Source organism: Oscarella lobularis, chromosome 11 (assembly GCF_947507565.1).
Source record: "Oscarella lobularis chromosome 11, ooOscLobu1.1, whole genome shotgun sequence".
Classification (NCBI taxonomy): domain Eukaryota; kingdom Metazoa; phylum Porifera; class Homoscleromorpha; order Homosclerophorida; family Oscarellidae; genus Oscarella; species Oscarella lobularis.
This window is the reverse complement of record NC_089185.1, coordinates 2,623,429-2,642,584: the sequence shown is the minus strand read 5'-3', so window position 1 is coordinate 2,642,584 and position 19,156 is coordinate 2,623,429. Positions and strand designations below refer to the sequence as shown.

Sequence of the window (19,156 nt, the reverse complement as noted above, 5' to 3'; positions counted from 1 at the left end):
GACTTGAAAGGTGGCTTCGACGATGTTGCGTCTCCTTATTTATTTAACCATCACAATTTCAGCCTCCAACCGCTATTTGTAGATTTGACATACGTGTGAACACCCAAAAACCGACAGACAGACAGACAGTAGCTTTCAGCTTGTCCTTATACTTTGACTCCCCTTCCTTCTTTGTTGTTTACCCCTGACGTTCACTTGCGACTTTATCTTTCGTTCAGTATGTAAGGCTTGGTTTTCGTTAAATAAAAGACAGACAGACAGACAGACAGACAGACAGACAGACAGACAGACTGAAAGACGAACCATCACGTTAGTAAAAATGTGCTAGGGTCAGTGTTGAAAGTCATTTCGAGAATGTCAAGTGGGACTTCCCTACTTCCCCAGGCATTGTCATTAGCACTTGGAGCATCGAGATTCAGAACGACGGAACCCACCTCAGCTCCGTTGAGGAAATATTTTACGGTAGCGTTAACGTCGAATAATGGCTGCGCAGATATCCTGACGAAAACCAAGAAATTGGATCCTGACGGGGGCCCATTTTCGATGACAACTACGAACATGCAAACGAAGAAGAGTCTAAGAAAACTAGAAGCAGTCCGGTATGGCTTACTTGTTGCTGATTCAAATCCGCCGTCGTCATCGCTTCCTGATTGATCGTCAGGTCCAAGTGTTGCAACCCACCTTCCATTAGTGATCGAACTGAAAGGACCAGGACACGTTTTTTTTGCCGACACTCCTTCCCTGTTTTCACAAAAAAATGTTCCTGGTTCACGGTCGTCTGGCAGTATTAGGACGAGATCAATATTGTCGTCGGACGTCCAGCGGACTTCAACTCGCCAAATGCCAAATAGGCACGAATTGACATCGTCTCGATTGCACAGTCCTGCCGCCGCATGAAAAAAATACGACTACTCTCCATATGCCACAACCACGTCTTCGTGTTGATCTGCGCCGCATTTGTAGGCATATTCCGAGGGAATAATGGCTCCCAGACTCCACGCAGCGGCAGTTCGCTTGATGCAATCGCAACTTGACGGCATTATAAGATTTTCGGTTCTACACAAAGAGGGCAGTAAGACGCCTGAGAGGAACAATCGACGTACGGCTTACAGAGTTTCTATCGCTTTAGACGGTCCAGAAATTTCCTTCGTTATCCGCCCCTCATCACAGCTGGAATCACGGTAAGTCAGTCATTCGCTACTGTAAACGTTTGCAGCGTACATCACTTTGAGCCGAGTGACATTCGTCGCGACAAAGAGGCTTCTAGAAATCCCCGCCGCGGCGACAGGTTCAGTTATTTTGCTAGGGATGTGTTTCCGATACTATTATTATTATAACGCGTACTGGTTTGATGATGGCGAGGGCGGTAGGCTAGTACACTCAGCGGCGTCGATAATGCCAGCGTCATTGCTACGTCCGCTAGAAAAAATGGCGACCATTTTTAACAACAGAGGGCACGATAGATGTCCTCTTAGAAAATCGAATTAGCCCCCCGATGATAACAACGGTGTTCCCCAATACATTTGAATAAGGCTTAGGTGAGATTGCCTTCCGCTTCCCCCCGCTTGCAAGTAGTAGACCGTCTTATCGCCACGGGCGGACCTGCGTTTCGTATGGCTCCTATTAGTGTCTTGGCCTATCAACCCGAGTCAGTCGATCTAACCTGTCGTAAAAGCAGTTGATGTCAACATCAGTACAGACTTGTCCGAAAATTGTTGAACTGAGAGCTACCATCGTGATGATGAAAAGAAAGACGATGAGTCGACGGCTTTGATCAAGGCTCTGAGCCATCATTATTTGTTCGGGGAATAATTTGATCAGGACTATACGGACTCTCAGCGCCACGGTACGTCCGGTGACGTCACGAGAATAAAAAGCGCGGATACGAGCACTTTCCTAGGCATTGTCGTTCGCCGCGCGAGAAGCTTCAAGATTTGGAACGATGGAGCCCACCTGAGCTCCGTTGAAAAATATTTGACGGGGACATGCATTTTCGATGACAACTACACACAAGCAAATAAAGGACCTGCAAATGAAGGACCCGAAAGAAAAAAAGTAGACGCATCGTCAAGAAAGAAAATTGCCAAGACCACAGTAGACTCGTCAATTTATTGCATCTTGCCGCGTGTACGGGCCACAAGATGCACGATCACGTGGCACGTGCAGAATCAGAATCATGGCTTGATTTCTGCTTGAAGCGACATGGATGTAATGAGGGTGAAACGTTGCGACTACGATAACTAGCAGATCGAAAAGAAGCGCCACCGCCCCACGAAACTCGAACGCGGGGCCCCCAGACTATAACAGCGAAGGCCCTTTTCCGTCATAATCGAATAGACGAGATCGTGCCAGTGGCTTAGCAGCCCCCGAACGCGTTTTATCGCGAACTCAAGTGCCTTTGCCGTCGGCACCGTCGTCGTCCCCACAGGGGGCCTCACTTCGACGATAAACGAACGACTCGCAAAGGTTATCGACGAGGGAAGCTACGAATCAATTCCTTATTAACTTTATCTACTAGTTCGGAATGAAGAAGCTGCGGTAAATAATTTCATCGTCATTTATTGGCAATTAATTAATTAATTTAATTAATAAATTTAATAATTAGTTGAAGAAGATTCCTGTCTAAGACGACGATGATGTTGACAAAAGGAGTCATCATCGAAAATATCCTCCCCAGTTGCGTTCTATTTCAGAAATTAGGAACGGGGGACCTTAGTCTATCTAGAAGAAACCCTGATAGTGTTGTGTCCGCCGTAGTGACTGTGAGAGCAGATATACAGAAGGGAATTTGCAGTTCTAATCATTTTCCAGGTAGAGTTGAATGACGTCTTTTTATATTCGCTCTAGAAATATGTTTCAGGAGTCAGGACATAAATATGTATCTACTGTGGACCTGTCTCGCCAAAGGACTTCAACGCTGAACATCTTGGACAGCAATTGGCGCGAGCTCTAGAAACCGATACTGAATCGCCGATCTAATGCACAGTTAGGGCTTTTGAAGTAAGTCTAACCGCGAAGTTTTGTATTGAGCCTGAACGCGTGCGAGAATCGCCCAAATTTTCCTCGTGATCTCTTATCTGTCTAGGTCGGTTGAAAGAAATGACGAAAATAATGCACAATTGAGTCACTTTTTTTTTTATTCTAGATATGCACACGTACAAATCTTAGAATGTATAGCCTTGGCCGTTGGAAGGAGAAGCCGGCGACCTTGAAGATAAGCCAGGACTACATACGTTCTTCTTTCTGGCACTATCGTGTTTTCTTTTAGGACTTTGGGGTCCTGAGCATGACCCCGTCATAAAAAAAAACTGCTCGTACGGGGTCCTGGGCATGACCCCGTCATCAAAAACTGCCCGCAAACGAAACGAGACACCCTGTGCAATTTTTGTCTTTTTATTGAATAAATCGTCTATCCCCTCCCTTTTTGCGCGAGCAGTTTTTGGTGACGGGGTCTTGCTCAGGACCCCCCGTCTCCTAAAAGATAAAATCAGCAATAGCTTTTTCGCTGTCTTGAGATCGTACCTGTTCATCATTCACAGGTCTCATCGGGAGGGTGAGGGGGAGGGAGAGGGGAAAACTCTCCGTGCGTGCATACTATAAAAACCGCGTGTATTTCAATGTTCCACTTCAGTCTCTTTATATGTCTCCCAGATGTCAAGATTCTGCCATATTTCCTGGAAATCACTTCGCTTTTCTTGTCTACAGGCAGACGGCTAGGCTTGACGTCTTTCAGCCACTTTAGACGATAGAGGGAGAGTGACGTCATAATCGTATAGGCTGCCTAAACTTCGTGGCTCTTCTTCTTCTCGTGACTTAGAGAACGCTAGCATAAAAATGAAAAGTCCGTTGGAGATCGAGAGAAGAAAATGCTCACACTCTCATACTTCGTGGTGACCGCGAAACGCGTCTCGATCGTCTTCGGACGATGCACGACCTGCGTCTGAGTACGACTGTCCACAGAGAGTCGAATCCTGCCCTTGTGACCCTGACAGCGGCTTTTTCGCAACGCGTGTTGACTGTCTTCGGTCTGCGGAGGGCTTATTGCAGCTTAGCGAGGCAGGAAATTCGGCGAAACGCAGAGGGTGAAAGTGCAACACGTGACGTGAAGTCCCCGGTTGCTTAACGCCTATACTGTACAAATCGTTCCAACGAAAAAAATATTTACCTTGGTATAAAAACGCCGGGACACGCACGCCTGGCTACGTCTCTAAAAACGAGCGAACAGTCTTGCTTTTGTACTTTTCCCATTGCAGACTATCCTTCAGCTTGACGTCCAATTCGCCGTCCGTGGGATACAATTTCGTCTGAAAGAATAAATCAATTTTAATTAAAGACGCAAGCAGCCGGAGACGTGTACTCACGGCAAGTTCGAGATCCTGTCGTGCAAACGTCGACGCATGTTCGAGAAGAAACTTTCGAGGTATCAAAATGCATTCGGCACCGTTACTGACCTGCGTACAGAGGCAACAACGCCTTGAGAAATCATTCGAATCGAACAACTCGATTTTTCCTTACCAAACTGCACTCCGTTTGATTACGACTAGCCAAACCCTAGATACCACTTCTTACATGCGACCTTCCGGACTTATCCCCCAAAAGCTTACAAAAATGTCCCTCGGCTTCAAGGTGTCGAGACGAACGTGCTCGCCTTCTCTTCTCGACGAAGGCGCCGATACGACCGCCGCGCCCAAGCTGTACGACGATCTCGACCTCAATTGAATCGACGTCGCGGAGACGGACGACAATTTGACGACCTGGCGTAAAACCCCAAATTAGAAACAGCATAGAAATATAGGTATGCCAATACACGCACATTGGCAACGTTAGCTTCGCTTTTTCGTCTCAACGCCAATTGATCTCGAAGCGAGCCCGTCGAGTTTCTTAGGGGATTTTCCGGCGACGAAGACGTGGTTTCGACGCCGACACTGACGCTGTCTGCAAAGGCGGTGTGCAATGTAGTATATATATATATATACTTATATATATATTAGGGACACGTACTGCGTCTGCTTTTGTCCATTCCCAGGCACGGTAGGGAAAGCTTTCTCTGATTTCTCTTGAAATCGTTCATACGATTTACGACTGCCGATTGGTTGAAGCTAAGTTTTTTCACGACGTCACACGAGCCCTATATTAATTAGAAAGCACGAGCGTTTCTCTATGCGTAGACCCCCCCTTTTATCCGTCTTACAGATTTTACTATGTAAACGGTGTCCGATAGTCGACTACTTTTAACGATAACGGCTCCTCTTCTGAAAAGCAAGATCGACTTTAAATAAATAAATAAAATAAACAAATATTAGAATCTCACCGGAAATAGTTTAGCTCGCATTTTGAAGGATACGCCAAGAATAAGTCGATTGGCCATTGACGAAACGCTCTCATGTGCCTAGAGAAAAAATGCAATTTAATTTAATTTAAAAAATATTGATCCATTGTAATGCGTCTCTGTCTCGCCTTATGAACTCGACGTGACTATGACCGCTCTCTCTGAAACGGCACAGAACCTGTCCAACAAAAATGTCCATAATTCTAATCCACTTGCTCGTTCTAAGGCCAACCTGTCGATTTACTGTCAGCACTTGCACGTGCTCTTTCGTGACGATCGTTTCCGATCGACGTTTTCTCTCCAAAATATCCTGCTCCTATGGGTAGACTATTGAAGAGTACACTGGACTAAGTCTCAGAAGATGCGTTTACCCCGAATTGGCTACCAGGATACAAAATATTGCCGTTTCCTAATATTAAGTGATTCGATTCCGGCGTATCGTCGTTGTCGTCATCATTGACATGACTCACCCCCACTAAAAAAGAAAATAATTAATTCAGAGAATAGCAATAAAAAACGTCATTTACCCGATCCTTTAATTAAAAAATAGAAATTGACGGGAACGTGACCTTGACGAACGAGGACCCTCAATGGACCAAATCTAAGAAAAATCTTCGTGAGAGGGGGGCCCCCATTGCGCGGCGATGACTCTCACTCACTCTTCGAACCAACCGCACAAAGCGATGTTCGTCTGGACGTCGATGGGATACGTAGAGAACGATTCGTAGCTTCGAAGTTCGTGTAGAACCTTGAAAGACGGCATCGCGAAGGGTTTTCATCGATATGTACATCTATCACTGACCGATTGGACGTGTTCGTCCTTTCGCAAGTGAGGAAGCTGTCGCAGAAAGCGTTTCGCCGACGTTGAGAGAGAAATAATCTGTCACGAGGACAATGAGTTTCGGAGACCCGGATAGTGCACGGAACCTTCGCCGGCGTCGCGCCGCCCAGTGAGGCAGTGGCGCGCGATTTGTACGCGTCCGGATCGAAGACGTGTCCGCCGCGTTGAATTTTCACTTTGCGCTCGGCCAATAGATCGGCGATTGTCGCTTGCGCGCTAAAAGAAACGCCAATCGAAGAAAAAAACGAACTCGTCGACGACGTTTCGCCACCTTTTCTCGTAGTGCCGTTGAAGCAAACTCTTCGACAGTCGACGCATGCAAATGACGGCAAGAACAGCGGAGCGAAATGCTCGTCGTAGCTGCACGAAGACGCCAGCCAATCATCGCGCTCGTTGCCCCGCCCCCTCGCCCCCCTCGAAGGCTCAAACCTCTCTGGAGGTCCGGAAGTTGACCGCCGAACGTTGGGCGAGTCGGCGTTCGCGTCGTCTCCGTCGCCATATGCGTCGAGCGCTTCCCAGTAGCGAATCGGGGTCCGTTCCGCCGTCTTCGTCGCTGTCGGACGCCGCCGTCGTCGACGGCGATTCCAAACGCGCTCGATCCCACGCCCAGCGAGGAACGGAGAGCGTTCTCGACAGGGCTACGGGCATTCGTGGAGTCGATTCGTCGGCGAGCCGACGAGCGACGCCGCTACTCAGTTCAACCGATCCGGCCATGAGTTGGGGAGAAGCCAAGAACGTGCTGTGGGGCGTATACAGAAAAAACTCCCGAATGTGGTCGGAAAAGACTAATGATAAAATATCACGTGACCTATTAATTTCGTCCATGCATTCGTTGCATTGGCCCATACCGACTTTACCACAGTGCAAATGGGACCCCCAGTGGTGACGTACCAGCGCTTTGGTTGTAGAAACATAATTTATTTATTTATTTATTGCTTATAGAAAAATCATTTGCTCTTCTTTGCCGGCTTGTCTTTAATTTCGATCCACTTTGAAGGAATATTATAGCGATCTGCATAGATGAGAGACGTGTTTATTGAAGCGGTCATCAATATGTACAAATCAATACCGGCTAGTAGAGCGCAGACCTGCTTTACAAATGTTCCCTGAACCAATACTTCAGCTCCCTTAGAGTCTGCTCTTTCGCCGACTAGGGGAGAGATAATTAAGCTAAATAGCCTTTCTATATTTTTACCTGATGTGCTAGATGCAGCCTTCTTTTGCATCACCTGACTAAATTCACGCAGATCAACGCCAAATAGCTCCAATCCACGAATCAAGGTAACCTGAAAATAAGAAATCATGATAAATAAATACGTAAATAAATAAATAAATTATTTTCCAGGAAATCAGGTACTTTTTTATTTCCCGTCCTGATTGCCGTTGACACGGAAATTTTTTCCACAGCTCCCTTTCTATGAACGAATGCGCCCAAAGTCAAAACGTAGTCACTGATAATCGACTTCATATTTGCCTTAGAACAGGAGTTCTTCCACAAAGAGTGATCCTGTGGCAGGGCGACATCTTCTGCACAATCCTACGTCATCTCTTAGAATGAGATACAACAACGTAACTATTATTACCTTTGCATCACTTCGTCCCATCGAAGCCGTTGAGCGTGCGGAGTGCCCCTCACAGCCACGGCGTCAGAGAGTATAGGATCGAGTACAATGAAACTAGAAGAGACAATGCCAGCGCACTGAAACGACTATTTTAATTAATCCATACCTTTTATTGCCGGGTTGAACCAAGTCGTTGCTTCTCACGTAATCAGTTACGACTTTTCTCACTTCGGCGACCGTCAGCGTCGTTCCCTTACTGCACACAAAAAGCGAATGTGCACGTTGCAATTCAACGTATGGATGGGTCGTCCTAACGCTATTCCAGAGCTTTTGAATAAGGGAAGAGTTGCCGACGAGGGCATCCACAATTCTTCGACCAATGGACCAACGGACTCCTACGTCATAAACGTGTCTATAAGCAATGAGCGTTCGTATTCTTCTCACACAAGCGGACCTTTTTGACGAGCTCGGACGATTCGGTCGCATTTTGAGACGGCACGCTAAACGACTTGATTCTATAAGAAATCGTACAGGTAAAGAGTTATTTGTTTCTTGGTATAGTACAGGGAATGTTTCCAATTGACGGAGACGATTGCGTCGACGCCTTTCGACTGTTCGCTTACGGAAAGCAGGCCTTGATCTTCAACGTCTTTCAATAAATTTGAAATCTACGAAGAAGACTCGTCGAACTGAAACTTGCGAAACGATGAGTCATACCTTTTTATATTTGGATTTTTTCACATCCAAGGATGCGCCGAGGGGACTGTATTTAATTAATTAATGTACATTAGGTTACGTCATCCTGTCTTTGTCCTTACCAGCAAGACTGCATGTGCTTCCTATAGAACGTACTCGTCAGCAGAGGCAATTCGTCTTTCTTAATGCATTTTTTCAAGGCGCATAGAAGACACCAGACCAGAAGACTGTCCATATCATCAACATCAGGCAACGTCTGTCGACTCGTTTCCATTTCAGGTTCTTCTGTAACCGTTGCTGCGGCGACGGGTTGGTCATCGTCCTCTTCTTCCCCTTCCACTTCTTCCGCTACACTTTCGTTTTTTGCATGAGGTATGAGAGGCAGGATATCTCTATTTCCTAATTCCCTAGGGATTGCATAACGCAAAAAACATCAAATACTTTAATTGAAGCAATACATTTATTTATTTCATACCATAGAAAGTCTTCGTAGACGTGATGCATTAGAACGCCTTTTCCTGTTGGTCCGTTACGAGCGACTTCGTCAGAGCTCGACGCCGTCACGCCCACGCCAACAGGCGCTCTTACACGACCACATCATAAAAACACATAGATTTACAACGTGCACGACTTTTTACCTATTTCCAAAAACAGATACGGAAACCACTTGGCCCTTGGCAAAGTCGCCCAACTCGTCGATATTAATAACACCAGGAAACATAAGATCTAATGCAGATAAACAACGTCAAAGCTAAACCTGAAGACACAGCTTTCTATACCCCATGTACCTGCTCCACCTTGAAGCTTGGTCAAAACAAAAGGCGACGTTACAAAGCAATTAATAATATCAGGGTTCTTCCACAGAGTATACACTGTTGTAGCGAATTGTCCAGTAAAAATTAATTAATTAATTAATTAATTAGAGTCTGGTTACCTGTGGGAAAAATATTTCGCTCGCCACTTTTGCTCGCACGTTCGAAAAAGACTGGAAGGCCGCGAGTCGAGTAGACGCAACACGTCTCGTCGTTGTGCAGAACAAGACGAAGAGCGTGAACATCGTCGTCCTTCGGTAAAAGCTCGTCGAGAAATGCTTCGGTTACGGACGAAAATCGTCGCGCGACTTCGGTACGAAGGTTTCGTCTGCGTATTGAGCTATGAAACATATTCTGACGATGCTTGAGCAGCTCACCGCTCCGAAGACTTCACGGCGACGTTCGACTTGACTCGGAAGGGTTTGCGAAACATGCTCTGATTGTTGGAGGCGACTTGGAGTACGGAGCCGGAGTGGACGAGTGAAGACGACCCGTATCAGTATCAGTATCAGATTTATTTACCCACGGGTGCCTTCTACCGTGCCAGTCCGTGGCCGGGCATTTAGCCGTTCTCGGCAGCATTATGGAGCATCGAAAAACAGACGGCAGAGACGACTCTGTTTTAGTTTACGTCGTAGGAAAATACGAGAATCTCATCCGCTCTTCTGTTCGCCTTTTCGAAGAAAGGATTAACTCCAAAGAAAAAGTGACCTTCTGTCCAATGCTCAAGGACGAGGTACTCAGAGCCTCGTTCGAAGACAACTCAAAGTTTGTCTTCGTCATATCCATGCAAGAACGCATCTCAATTTATGACGAAGACGACTCTTATAACAGCTTTTATGATCAACTGAACTATGTACAAAGAAGAAACACAGCAATTGGTTATTTACTAGAAAAAGATTAATTAATTAATTAATTAAACTAGAAGACTTTGCCTTGCAGTGATCATAATTTTCAATTGGAAACGTGACATAGGGAGCCACAAAATTCATGACAGAGAAATTGAAGACTTGTGGATCGTAGGGCCGCAGCAAGGCCTTGAGCGATTCAATAGCAGCCTTTTGACGGTAAAGACTGCAATGAATGAAAAGCAGTGGAAGGTTCTTCAAAGCAAATTGGGCATTGAGGTTTGTCTTCGCAAGTTATAAACAGGAAGTGCATGTACATATATGCCTTTGCAAAGCTAAAGGAAATGGACGAATTGCCACTGATTATTGATATTATGTTTGAGTGTGCTCGTCGACTCTGGTGCTGTGTCAGAAGTTCCATTCGTTGCTTTTTTCAATGTGCAAGAGTATATTTACAAGTGAGTTTTTCATCTGAAGTCTATTTGAGTTAACTGTAATATGTACTACTAATAACTGTCGCCATTGATTTACCTAGTCCTTTTAGTCAAACCAAATGTCTCGGCCTAGTGAAGAGGAAGAATTTTTTGATGAGACGGATGATGAGACGGAGTCTCCGAGTCTTAGACAGGGTGCAGGTACTTTTCCACGAAAACCCTTCTAAATTACATCTATTCTTTCAGGTGATAACCTGAGCCAAGTTCCGAATACGGAAGAACTCATTAAAGTATCACGAAGAATCACTCGTGAATGGAAGTTCGTTGCTAGGAGCCTCAAAGTTGATGAAGACAAGATCAGTGAAGTTACAGAAGATGAAAAAGGAAATGTTAGGGAGCAGGCGTATAAAATACTATACCATTGGAAGAAAAGCAGCAAAGACGCATCGGTCAAAATTCTATGCGAAGCTCTCATAGAAAACGATCTGTATGCAGCTGCCAAAGAAATCTTTAACTACCCTAACTGAAGAGTTCGTTGTTTGTCTGTGCTTGTATTATCTTATTTTGGTCTATTTTCCAGCCTCCCGCCGCAATTGTGCGGGCTGACAATTTGCAAGCTCGCATAACGGCGGGTCAAATGCAATTTTAGTGACCGAACGTGTAGAGTAGTCTGTCTGTCTGTCTGTCCCTTTATTTATACCCATCTCATTTTTCATATTGACTTCATAGGCAATGCGTCAGAAAAGACGGATAATCGGATGTCCACAGTCACGGTGTCATTTGATCTTTAGTTAGATGTACCACAGGTAGTAGTGAAACGCAGTTTCATAACGTCTTACACATATGTACATTAGAGCGTCAGTCTTTTCCGCTTCATCTCCACGCAGTCACACAAGGCCTTGCATCATGCGCGAGGCAAATCAAAAAGACTCTGGGCGTGTGTGCGAGCGTACGAAAATATTTTTCTAAAAAAGCCCGACCTATGCCGTGCTTTCACGTTGTTCCGTCTCGGAAATTTCAGGCTGACTCATTTCCATGCCGTCTAGCAGCTTGGCCGCGTCGTCACTAGTAATTTTGGCTGGAGTTCTCTCTTGATTCTCTGCAGCGTCTTTATCACTACTGCCACTATTCCTACCTGGTGCCTCTTCCTTGTGCTCCTCTTTTATCCGTTCTGACGTGCTCTCGGGTAAAAGGCATCCAATGACAATGGCTATAACGCAGACAGAAGACGTAAAGCCGAACACAAAGTGATAATTGAGCGGATAGCCATAGCCTAAAGAATGCGCAGTAGTCACTAAATAATAAACGTCCCTATTCAAAGTGAAATCCTCACCGTTAGATTCGCTCCAAGCAAACAAGTAGGATCCAAGCGAAGGCCCAATCATTCGAGCAATAGATGCCGCAGACTGGTTTAAGCCCGTCACCGACCCGCGGATAGAGCGCTAATTAATTAATTAATTAATAATTTAGACTCTGCCAATCAGTGACCTACCTTAGCAGAATTACATACTAATACATTGATTGACGTAAATCCAACCGATCTAAACCATGCCAATATCGAAATGATACGCTAATTAGTAGCTACAATTTCACCTTCCCAAATAAAGGAGAGCAGCGAAGACGGTGACAGCTATCCAGATTTCGATACGCACGTGACTCGTCGGCGTCGACGTGTGCAACTTTCCGTCGATGACGACGTGACATTGCCTGGCGATCGACGAATTGCCGACGTTCTCGTCGTCCTCGTCAATCGTCGAATTATACCACGAATAGCCGTATTGGAGACATGAAAAATGAGGCGACGACGAATTGGCAGAGGGATAAACGAATGACGACGTCGGAGTTGTCGTCGTCGTAAAATTGAAAAGAGAGGTCGAATTGTTTGTGAAGTTGGGCGAGTTGCCATAGGCGACGTTGGTGTTACTCAGAGTGGCGTTTGGGTATCGAATGGGGCCGGTCATTTGGACTAGAAACGGCATCATGATCGATCCCGCGCCGAAAACGATAATGCCTAGCATAGCAGTTTTTCGAAATTTCAACCACCCTACTATGCGATGATAGACAAGCAGCTGCGAGGAAAGTAAAATGAAACGATAACGTAATCTCAGAGTAAACATACCTGAAAGATTATTTGTATCACAGCCACTGCCGTGATGGGAATGGAAATTTGACTCGAACTGAAGCAATAGCCTCCGTGATCTCCATCCGTTACCAGTAGCAACGACACAATCTAAACAGAATTTCTAAGAATTTCAAGAAAGAATATCGGTCTAGAATCTCACTTCCATGGAGATCGAGCTCACGAAAGTGAAAACGCAAAATTCAAGAATCACAAGACCGATCGCCTTGTTCTTCAGAAGCTTGATAACGTCCCAAACGTCCTTGCAACATAATTTCATTTTGGTCGCAGAAAAGTCTACGGAGAAAACGTAGACTAAGAAAAAGAAAAGGATATACATCTCCTATGGTATGTGCACCCAAAGCTTGAACAACGCTGCTGCGTCGCCGCCGCCGTCGCCTAGCGTCGACGTCGTCGTCTTCGACGTCGTCAGCCGCAATACCGACCTCTGCAATTGTTTCGTAGTCCAACTGATCGTTTGCACTGGTGCAACTCTGACAGAGAGAAAAACGCGGACGTCGTGACGACGGCTTCTTCAAGTTGATCTCGACGCGGCACAAGTCGTCGTCGTCATCATCGTCGTTCTATCGAAGCGCGACAAGGTCATGGCAATTTGGATTGGAATATAAAAGAGGCGTCGCTGACTTTGGTAAATGTTGCCTTTTCGTTGAGTTCGTCGCCTTCCGATTTCAGCCATTTGCTTGCACTGTTCCAAAAAAATTAATAGAGGTTGCCTCATCGTTCAGAGGTCTCTCACCTATCCTTTTTTCCCTTCACGTCAGCTGTTTCGACGAGATAAAACCAAGCCACTACGAAAGAAAAAAATTCCATTATATGGTACAATTAGCTATTGATCCACTTTGCCTTACCAACAAACGCTGCAATGCCTTGCACCAGGCTAACTAAACACGGCAGAAAATACGGAAATCGGCAAAAGAAACGGTTTTCAAAAATGAAATATTTCTGCGCTGGTTGACTCAAAAATCCGCCAACAGATACAGCCTATAAAGAATCCAAGAATACATAAAGCTGCCAACTCGGACAAGGTTACTCACAAAGAGTCTGCCAACACCGGCACATATTCCTAACAGTGAGAATGCCCTCGCTTGATTAGTGTCATCACACAACTAGAGGATGTTTCATCACTTTAGGAGTTGCCTTGCACTAAAAGGTATATCTTACGTCTGATAAATACGTTTTCGCCATTGCCATGTTCGCGCCGAGAAGACCCCATAGAAATCGAGCCGACAAAGCCATGGCAAAATTCACACTAGAGAAGGAAGGTCAAGACTGACGCTCGCTCCGGGACGTTCCGATCACCTCAGACCGAACATGGCCACGGCGAAAGACGCACTAAACAAACCGAAGAGAAAGACGGGTCGTCGACCCCACCTGTCCGACAATCGACCCCACTAAATCAGAAAGCCGCACGTCACGATGACGTCATCAAGTGAGATATACATAATTATTATATTACCAGAATGTTGCCCAAGAAGGAGCCGAAGTGATAGGAACTAGCAAGAAAACCAGCGTAAAAGCCTGCGATCGATCGAGAGGGCATCAGAAGAGAGCAGAGTATAAGTGGACTACTCTATGTGTATGACCTACCAAGCTGGCTCTTTTCCAGATGAGGAAAGAAGTCGTGCGTCATGAAGGGCAGCATGGGGAATATTACGGTGATTCCTATAAAAAAATCGAACGTATTTATCAAAACGTAGATCATGTGCAGACCAAAGAAATTAGAAAAGGTCACGAGCCCAACGACGAGCATCTATAAGAAACGACCAAAAACGAGTGACAATCAACTATAGAAGGTGAGAACGTGCGGAGGTACTGTATCTCTCCACAGCCTCTGATCTGAGCGAGATCGCGGCTCCAGCAAAGCTAGAAGGCTAGCCACCGTCTGACCTGGCCTTTTGGCAAAGGAGTGGCCTTCGCCGCTTTCTTTCTCTTCGATTTCTTCTCATCCATATCCCAGTTCGAAGCACGCGCGCTAAGCGACTTAGTCAAGCGTCCGCAAAGTCGCGACAGTCGTGACAAGCACCGCCGTCTTGTTGTATACATACATGTACAGTAACGAAACATTGTTAACAGCAAGAACAACGAACTAAACTACGCTAGAGGGTTCGTCTGGCTGCTCGTCCCTCTCCTCCATTTCCCTCACCAAATAATTCATAGCATCGAAGTCTTGATGCGACGGATTTGCAGCGTTCTGCGTACACATATCTCTGCTTAACGTGACCTCTACTGTACTAAAGAGGAACTGACCTCAGAAAGATTATACATATGAATTTTGCCATCTGCATCTCCCACGGCAATGTGATGGCCATCACCAGACCAATGAAGACAATTAGGAGCAAGATGACTGTCGACGATTTCACTGCACATAGGAGTCTAAAAGAGACCAAAAAAATCGATTTAAACAAATAAGAATTTCATTAGCCCACTTCGGTGTCAGAAATCAGGTTCCACAAGCTGAGCTTATTCATGCCGTCGACAGTGGCAAAGAGACCCGGATGCTGAGGCGACCACTTGACGTCGTAGACGTAATCGGAGAACACTTCAAAGGAGTACAGTGCTTTGGACATCTAAAGAGAATAAGACGAATTATCATTGTCTCATTGACGCGTACATACTTTCATTTTCTGACTCCACAGTTTCACAGTCCAATCGAAAGACGACGTCAAGAATAAATTATTATAGCTCTACAGGAAAAAAATTCAATACGGTTTAATTAATTCTTTCCAAGTGCACACCGTTCCCCGGCCAGAAACGGGATTGATGTGAAGCCCCGTAACAGGCGCACAGTGTCCTTCGTATTGCTTGTGAACTCCCGTTTTACTGCATAAAAGGAAATCATTATTAATAATTAATTAATTAATTAATTAATTAATATTTTTGATTCTTACGATCCCAATCGCGTTCCCTGAAACACGACTCCCTCTTCGCTGCCCACCAGAAATTCCCTAATATCGCCGGGTAGAAAATCCATGCAAAGACAAGCGATTGGTTTCGTTTGATATTGCAACTCCAATTTATCCTGAAGCGGGTTCGTCACAAATAATTTCAAAATAAAGGTTACGCTTACCTGAGGTTGAGACAGCATGTCGACGCTCCACGAGCACATTTTCCCGTCCGTCGAAACGCTGATCAAATTGTGAGCATTCTGAGTGCCGACGACACTCAGAGAATAAACGGGATGCTATGAAGAAAATAAAATAAATCAGACTCGTACACAAAACAGCAAACCATACAGTGTGCGCATTCGCCGATAGGGGACTTCGCTGAACAGGAGTGCGCTTATTACTACGCAGATCCCAAAGGACTATTTGCCCAGAGTACGTTCCACCGATGACGAGTTTCGGATGAAAACTCGTAAACGTCGCCGACATGACAGCCGACTAAAAAACAAAACACGTGAAAAAATATATAATTGAATTACTAGACTCCTCCCCACCTGACAGTGAAACACGAATTCGGGCGCCGTCGATTTGTACTTGAGATTCCATAGGAGAACGACACCATCGGGATCGAATCGCGCCTCCTCGTTCATGTTATGAGACGAGAGGAAGACCTCCTTCACGTTCTGCGACCACGATATCGACGTCACCGATCGATGACGCGACCACTTCTCGTCGAGAAAACAGGGGCCCGCTTGAAGTTTCGATAAATTTCCGACGGCGCTAAACGAGAGAAAAAGTTAGGCAAGAAAAAATTTTTTTTTCTCTACCTTTCGGCGTCTTCGTTCGAATCGCCGCCGTAGTCTTCCGTGACGTCGACGCCGTAGCTCAAAGCGCGTTCGACGATGCGCGTCGTCTTGTCGAAGAACTGAAGAAACGTATCCGATTTCATTATCTCCATCTTCGCTTCGTCGCTCAATTCGGGAACAGAAGGAGCAGCTAATAAAAATAAATAAATAAATAAAATTAATTAATTAAATTAATTAAAAACTAACGTTCGTGTTTCTTGTCGTTGTCGAGGACGACGCCGAGAGGTTCGTCTTCGATGTCGGGCCGAGGAGTCGGTTTCGTCTCCTCTTCGCGATCACTTTCGTCTAGAAGGCGAGAAATTAATAATACATATCTCTAATAAATAAATGAATGAATGTACCGTCAAGGAAGCTGCTTTCGAGTGTCTGAGTTTCTTTTGCGTATACGACCGTCTCCTGAGACAAGAAAAAGTGAACGAAGGCATTGTGCAATATATTACATTTTTTCACACTTTTGGTTGAATATTTGTCGTTGCCAATATGGCGACGCTGAGTCGTGGAGGCTGCGCTTTCCTTCAAAACAAAAACTAGTTCGTTCAAATCGACAATAATGGAATTTTGGACTTGACTTTGAGAGTTTATCTGTTTCGCCTGTCGTCGACTGATCGGCGGCGCTCGATGGCCGTCCTTCTTCTCCGGCTCCACCAAGAGGCAATCCGGGACTTGTTGATCGAACGGCTAGTTGGTGGACAATACGAGCTAAGTACGACTTATTGGTAGGTTTTCTGTACCCGTGGTGGGTCCCAATAGAGATTCGACGAGATCGTGTACGTCTTTTCGCTCTTTCGCTGATTCGTCGGTCGCTCCAGGATCGCGTTGGCTCGCTTTTGCTTTGATTGCCTGTTCCGCTTCTTTCTCCTGCTTCTTTAATTCGCGCGAGCGACGAATTTCGTCGAGCCGCTTTCTTTTCTTTTCTAGCTCCACTTTTCGGTCCATATCTTGTCCGGGTTAGCTTACTCGATTAATGTCCCGTATTACTCTTGCACTTGTCATGAAAGAGCGACGCTTTCTCTGACCTACCCGTTTTGAAGGCGGGTTTGGAACTAGCACGGCAATTCGTCGCTAATCGCAGGTCGCTTTTCGCTCCCTCGGACGTCGATGGTGGTGAATTTCCGGACGTAATCCTGAAGTCGCTTCCTCCGGTCATCGTGAGCCACGAACGCCTCACTGAGCACGGGATCGACGTGTATTCGAGTGTAGCATCGGCGACGGCGCCAGAGAATCGCGCTAAATACGGCCCCACTAGCGCTAAAGATTGGATTCTGTTCAATAAACTTCTCGTTAGCGAACTCGAAAAAGCAGCGTCGTTTCCCGTATCTGACGTCAGACGGCGTATTTATACGTGTATAGTCGCAACTTCTTACGCACGCGAACTCGCCCATAGCCAGTATCACCAATTTGATGAGGCCACGCCTCCCAAGCTCTGCGATGGCGATGACGTTCACATGTTTGGAGGCTGTATTGAGATAGAGGAAATCAAAGTGGGAACCGAAGACAGGCCGTTTCTTGTAATTGAAAGTGCATTTGGAAGAGTGTTAAACGTCAAAGTCCGTTTGGGTAGTCAGAAATCGACGCGAATCAATTTAGCGTACGTCGAACTTTTGGAGAAAATTCTCTCGGGATCTGTAAACTATGAAACGCGTGAAGCCGTTGTTGATGCTGCGAAAGCTTTTCTAGCGTCAGCGAATCAACGCAGATCTGTGGAAGGCGGTCCTTCTGCAAAGCTATTCAGAAAAAACCGTTCCGCTTGCAATGAAGAAGGCGACAGTGGCCAAACGTCTTCGGATAGCGAAGAAGACAATAGTGACGTAGAGTACGATTTCCTGAATCGAATGTATTACAGAAAGCCGAGAAGGGTGGACGTGTCTTGGGTCGATGAGCGACTTAGGGTTTTTGTGGAAGATGACGAAGACGAGAAGTTGGCTTTTTGCGTCTATGTCGAGGGCGCGAAGTTGAGGCGACGCATGATTGAATGTACCCGAAGCTTGCGTCCTCGCTATTTCGTATCGCCCGGAGAGAACTACTTTGATTTAAGAGACTGATACACTTTGGATGGGCTCAAGAAAATCGTCTGTACCGTATCTGTTGGTGACTATGATGAAATTGTCTTATCTATTGATATGTGATCATGTGTAATAATCTTGTCTAATTCGTTGTGACTAATTATAATTCTTCAACATTTTGCTGATGCTGAGCCATCAGAAAGTTCGCCGTTTTCCTCTCTTGTTTAATTCGTGCTTTGTGTTGGTAGGTATAGCAGTCGTGACACTATGCCATATACACTGCCATATACCCTGTACAGTGTACTGCGTGTAACAGAAAGCGCGAACTCCCAGCGCGGAGTCGCGAACAGAAACCCCGGATAGATCGAGGCACCACGATGGCTGAAACGATTGCTTTCAAGACGCGTAACCATTCCTCAACTGCAATGAACCTCGACTCATTGCGATTATCGAACTATCTGTGCGACGTCGTCATCGTCAGCGAAGACGGTCAACGGTTTCCAGCGCACCGAATAATCCTCGCTTCCTCTAGTCCATTCTTTCGTTCAATGTTTGGAGGAAGCTTTCTAAAGCGACGTCGCTATCCGTAACGTCGACGGAGCAGTAATGAAGATGTTGATCGAATACGCCTACAGAAGTGAAACCCGAATGCCCTACAGGTGCTGAGAACGTTCTATCTCTTTGCGAGGCGGCTCACTACGTTCAATTCGACGAACTCTGCAGTGACTGGCTGAGACTCCACG

General features: G+C 45.7%; 5 protein-coding genes across 8 annotated transcripts; 1 reads left to right on the top strand and 4 right to left on the bottom strand.

Annotated features, from left to right (window-relative positions):
• Positions 1–3,377: 3,377 nt before the first annotated feature.
• On the bottom strand, positions 3,378–6,894 carry LOC136193349 (cyclic nucleotide-binding domain-containing protein 2-like). Of its 2 annotated transcripts, none has more exons than XM_065982234.1 (18): positions 6,600–6,894; positions 6,442–6,530; positions 6,257–6,386; positions 6,132–6,209; positions 5,989–6,077; positions 5,857–5,930; positions 5,701–5,804; positions 5,562–5,645; positions 5,458–5,507; positions 5,312–5,389; positions 5,192–5,252; positions 5,002–5,128; positions 4,814–4,935; positions 4,605–4,754; positions 4,516–4,551; positions 4,362–4,451; positions 3,875–4,304; positions 3,378–3,823 (listed from the first exon to the last, which is right to left on the bottom strand). In XM_065982234.1, the coding sequence occupies exons 1-17, from the start codon at positions 6,882–6,884 to the stop codon at positions 4,200–4,202; spliced, it is 1,752 nt and encodes a 583-aa protein (XP_065838306.1). In that variant the 5' UTR covers positions 6,885–6,894; the 3' UTR covers positions 3,378–3,823; positions 3,875–4,199. The 2 variants fall into 2 exon arrangements, with proteins under 2 accessions (XP_065838306.1, XP_065838307.1); XM_065982235.1 differs by having other exon boundaries at positions 3,885–4,304.
• A 202-nt stretch (positions 6,895–7,096) lies between these two features.
• Positions 7,097–9,721, bottom strand: LOC136193381 (eukaryotic translation initiation factor 2D-like). Its single transcript, XM_065982272.1, has 17 exons — positions 9,618–9,721; positions 9,363–9,568; positions 9,217–9,300; positions 9,067–9,154; positions 8,904–9,011; positions 8,551–8,835; positions 8,450–8,495; positions 8,297–8,400; positions 8,187–8,247; positions 8,048–8,127; positions 7,899–7,988; positions 7,754–7,846; positions 7,645–7,707; positions 7,528–7,585; positions 7,366–7,456; positions 7,240–7,320; positions 7,097–7,182 (listed from the first exon to the last, which is right to left on the bottom strand). The coding sequence occupies exons 1-17, from the start codon at positions 9,671–9,673 to the stop codon at positions 7,118–7,120; spliced, it is 1,659 nt and encodes a 552-aa protein (XP_065838344.1). The 5' UTR covers positions 9,674–9,721; the 3' UTR covers positions 7,097–7,117.
• A 34-nt stretch (positions 9,722–9,755) lies between these two features.
• Positions 9,756–11,218, top strand: LOC136193380 (uncharacterized). Its single transcript, XM_065982271.1, has 5 exons — positions 9,756–10,121; positions 10,183–10,367; positions 10,424–10,546; positions 10,633–10,723; positions 10,769–11,218. Exons 1-5 carry the CDS (start codon positions 9,824–9,826, stop codon positions 11,047–11,049), a joined length of 978 nt encoding a protein of 325 aa, XP_065838343.1. The 5' UTR covers positions 9,756–9,823; the 3' UTR covers positions 11,050–11,218.
• A 128-nt stretch (positions 11,219–11,346) lies between these two features.
• LOC136193374 (uncharacterized) lies at positions 11,347–14,621 on the bottom strand. 3 transcript variants are annotated; one of them, XM_065982262.1, is made up of 18 exons: positions 14,550–14,621; positions 14,373–14,412; positions 14,250–14,324; positions 14,119–14,180; positions 13,962–14,053; positions 13,824–13,911; positions 13,697–13,768; positions 13,511–13,643; positions 13,399–13,450; positions 13,287–13,347; positions 13,000–13,225; positions 12,805–12,938; positions 12,642–12,752; positions 12,116–12,591; positions 12,015–12,063; positions 11,856–11,964; positions 11,658–11,795; positions 11,348–11,600 (listed from the first exon to the last, which is right to left on the bottom strand). In XM_065982262.1, exons 1-18 carry the CDS (start codon positions 14,610–14,612, stop codon positions 11,503–11,505), a joined length of 2,079 nt encoding a protein of 692 aa, XP_065838334.1. In that variant the 5' UTR covers positions 14,613–14,621; the 3' UTR covers positions 11,348–11,502. The 3 variants fall into 3 exon arrangements, with proteins under 3 accessions (XP_065838333.1, XP_065838334.1, XP_065838335.1); XM_065982261.1 differs by having other exon boundaries at positions 11,347–11,795; XM_065982263.1 differs by lacking the exon at positions 14,373–14,412 and having other exon boundaries at positions 11,348–11,795; positions 14,550–14,619.
• A 52-nt stretch (positions 14,622–14,673) lies between these two features.
• Positions 14,674–17,363, bottom strand: LOC136192703 (cytoplasmic dynein 1 intermediate chain 2-like). The gene is made up of 15 exons (XM_065981391.1): positions 17,142–17,363; positions 16,980–17,088; positions 16,863–16,923; positions 16,752–16,806; positions 16,597–16,695; positions 16,372–16,540; positions 16,099–16,324; positions 15,896–16,042; positions 15,730–15,843; positions 15,551–15,681; positions 15,398–15,482; positions 15,278–15,346; positions 15,089–15,229; positions 14,910–15,035; positions 14,674–14,853 (listed from the first exon to the last, which is right to left on the bottom strand). The coding sequence occupies exons 1-15, from the start codon at positions 17,344–17,346 to the stop codon at positions 14,749–14,751; spliced, it is 1,842 nt and encodes a 613-aa protein (XP_065837463.1). The 5' UTR covers positions 17,347–17,363; the 3' UTR covers positions 14,674–14,748.
• Between the last annotated feature and the right edge of the window lie 1,793 nt (positions 17,364–19,156).